This window comes from Crocuta crocuta, unplaced genomic scaffold (genome assembly GCF_008692635.1).
Source record: "Crocuta crocuta isolate KB4526 unplaced genomic scaffold, BGI_CrCroc_1.0 scaffold1067, whole genome shotgun sequence".
NCBI classification, from domain to species: Eukaryota; Metazoa; Chordata; class Mammalia; order Carnivora; family Hyaenidae; genus Crocuta; species Crocuta crocuta.
In genome coordinates this window covers 48,328-51,227 of record NW_027529216.1, presented here as the reverse complement: position 1 = coordinate 51,227, position 2,900 = coordinate 48,328, and the positions used below count along the sequence as shown (strand labels likewise).

The 2,900-nt window shown below is 40.3% G+C and overlaps 1 protein-coding gene across 1 annotated transcript in view; it reads left to right on the top strand.

Moving 5' to 3' along the window:
* Positions 1-2,900, top strand: part of WNK3 (WNK lysine deficient protein kinase 3) — a 132,802-nt gene that overhangs the window by 111,895 nt on the left and 18,007 nt on the right. The window contains 1 exon segment of the mRNA XM_077758369.1: positions 545-756. Coding sequence (XP_077614495.1) covers positions 545-756 — 212 coding nt within the window.

The following is a 2,900-nucleotide window of genomic DNA, read 5'->3' as shown; positions in this document are numbered from 1 at the left end:
AGCGGTAACCCCCCACCCATTAGCACAGAGCCCGAGGTGCAGCTGGATCTCATGAATCATGAGATGACCTGAGCTGAAATCAAGAGTCAGACGTTTAACCAGCTGAGCGACCTAGGCACACCAGTTTACTTTTTCTTAATGTCTGATTAATTTAATGTTGTGCTTAGGAAAGCATATCCCATCCTAAAATTGTGAATATTCTGTATTTTTACATTCTTAATCTAAATTCCTTTTTTAAAAAATTTTATTTATTTCTGAGAGAGAGACAGCGTGAGCAGGGGAGGGTCAGAGAGAGAGGGACACACAGAATCTGAAACAGGCTCCAAGCTCTGAGCTAGCTGTCAGCACAGAGCCCAACACAGGGCTCGAACCCACGAACTGTGAGATCATGACCTGAGCCGAAGTTGGACACTTAACCAACTGAGCCACCCAGGCGCCCCTCTAAATTCCTTTCTAAATGTTACTTGTATTTGGCATAGAGTTTCTTGGCTTATCTGTATGCTGTCAATGCTATTAAAATGCTTTCTGCATTATTTTCATTTAGACATATTCAGGAGGTGGTAAATCTTCAAACCCAGCAGAATAAGGAGCTGCAGGAGCTCTATGAACGCCTTCGGGCAATTAAAGATAGCAAAATCCAATCATCAGAGGTTCCTCTGCCACCTTCATCACCACGTAGACCAAGATCTTTCAAAAGCAAACTTCGCAGCCGCCCCCAGTCCTTGACACATATGGACAATGTCGCAGTTGCTACAGGTAAATCAGTCCTGAAAGTGGTTTTTAAAAACTGGTGAAAGATCAGCAAAATAGAAATATAATGATATAAAGTTTATTTCTTATTAAGCTTAGATGCTATAAAGAAGTGCACATTATCCTGAGATTCTTTTCTACCTTTTTGGTATTAAGTGTTCTTTTATGAAATAATGGTGAGGATAGATGATAGATTTTGGAGAGCAGATGAGTGTGTTTTATGTTTTTATTTGGAAAACAAACACCTGGAAGCCTAATTTCAATCCCCCAAATAGTTTCTGAAATGTTAGCAGATAGTGAGAACTGTGGGTCTAGCATTTTGAATTTGTTGAGGATTTGTTGCTAACAAAGGTAATCTTAAAAATACAGTTATGTTCTATGTAATGTAAGAGATCTTTGTTTATTATTTATGAGGATATTAGAAAAATGTACTTCTTTGATTTACAAAACAAGGATCAGCTTCTACTTAACTAATAAAGAAGTCAGACTTCCTTGGTTACATGTGCATAGTCAAGGTGGAGGTTGAGGTCACCCTCAATATATAAGGATATATGTGAGATCTCAACAGAATTTGTGGTAGACAGAATAATGGCCCCTAAACATGTCCTTGTGCAAATTCTTGGAACCCGTGACTATGTTTAGTTATATGACAAAAGGGAATGGAGGTCGTAGATGAAATTAAGGTTGCTAATCAAATGACTTTAAAATAGGGAGATTATCCTGGATTATCAAGGTAGCCGCAGTATAATCACAAGGGTCCTTTAAAGTGGAAGAGGGAGGCAGAAGAGAGGGTCAGAGAAAAGATGTGAGGAGGGAAGCTGTGTCAGACAGATGCAGTATTGCTGACTTTGAAGATGGAGGAAGAATGCCACAAAGCAAGGAATTCAGGCTGCCCTTAGAAGCTGAAAAAGGCTGGGGAACAAATTGGCTCTAGAGCCTCCATAAGGAATGCAGCCCTTCCAACACCGAGATTATAGTCCACCGAGACCCATGCTGGACTTCTAACCTATGGAACTATAAGGTAATAAATTTGTGTTGTCTTGGTATAAATGTTAGCCACTAAGCTGTAATCAGTTACAGCAACAGTAGAAAACTAATATAGAACTCAAGAACAGGAACTCTACTTTAATGATCCTCATAAAGATAGAACTGAAGTGTAGACTTAGATTGAGGGCAGATTTGGGAGTTTAATAGCAGAAGCATATGGACTTTCAGTCTAATGCTCTACCATGAATTGCTATACCTTATTTTACTCTGTTTTGTTCTTAAATGACTTGTGTTTTTTATGTAGTTTTTGTTTCCCCAGAACTTTGATTTACACATGTCTTTGATTTCTTATGATCCAAAGCATCTTTCAGTTTCCAATCCCTATTTAACTGGGCTTTGTCAGATTCCAGAGATAGAAAATTGATTCACCCTGTTTATCTTTTTCATGCCAAGGAATGGGTCAGAGGCCATTGCCTGGCCTATTGTTGGGCTCTTCTCCAACCAGTTGTCTCCCTGTTTTGTGTCTCAGACTATTGATAGTGATGTTCTTGGCTAGGAACTTGTCCCTAGCCTGGGGACACTCACCTTGCCCTATACAACTTGTGGGGAGCCCCCCAGACATTTTCTCCTGACTGGAGCCAGTATTGTGACTGGATTGGATCTTGTGGTTCTTACGATTGCAAGACACACCTCAGCAACAACTACCAGGGAACTTTGAAAAAGCAAGGGTTATTATTCACAGGTCCTGGAGGATACATGGCATGTCTGGGGTCCACCCAGTGAGGGGTCATGGGGAAAGAGAGAGGTTGGGGGTACAAGTGAGTGAGCATACAAACAGAGCCAAGTTCTGCTTTTATTGGGGTTGAGGATGGGGTGCTGAGGATTTTGCAGGTTCCCTTTTTATTGGTGAATTTAGAACATAAAGAGCAGGAATTAAAGCACAAAAAAGGAAAAAGCAGAGACACACATGTTTAGTTACCTAGGTTAACCAGGGCTTACTAAAAGGGGAACTTCATGGGTGGGTAGCCAGAGTTTTTATCTAGTTGAATAGCTGGCAATCTGTTTATTAGAAACAGATATCTTTGAAGTGGATGCCTTGGAAATCAAAAGCTTAATGTCAGGCCCTTGCATTACAATCAGAAAAGCTCATTGTCAGGCTTATA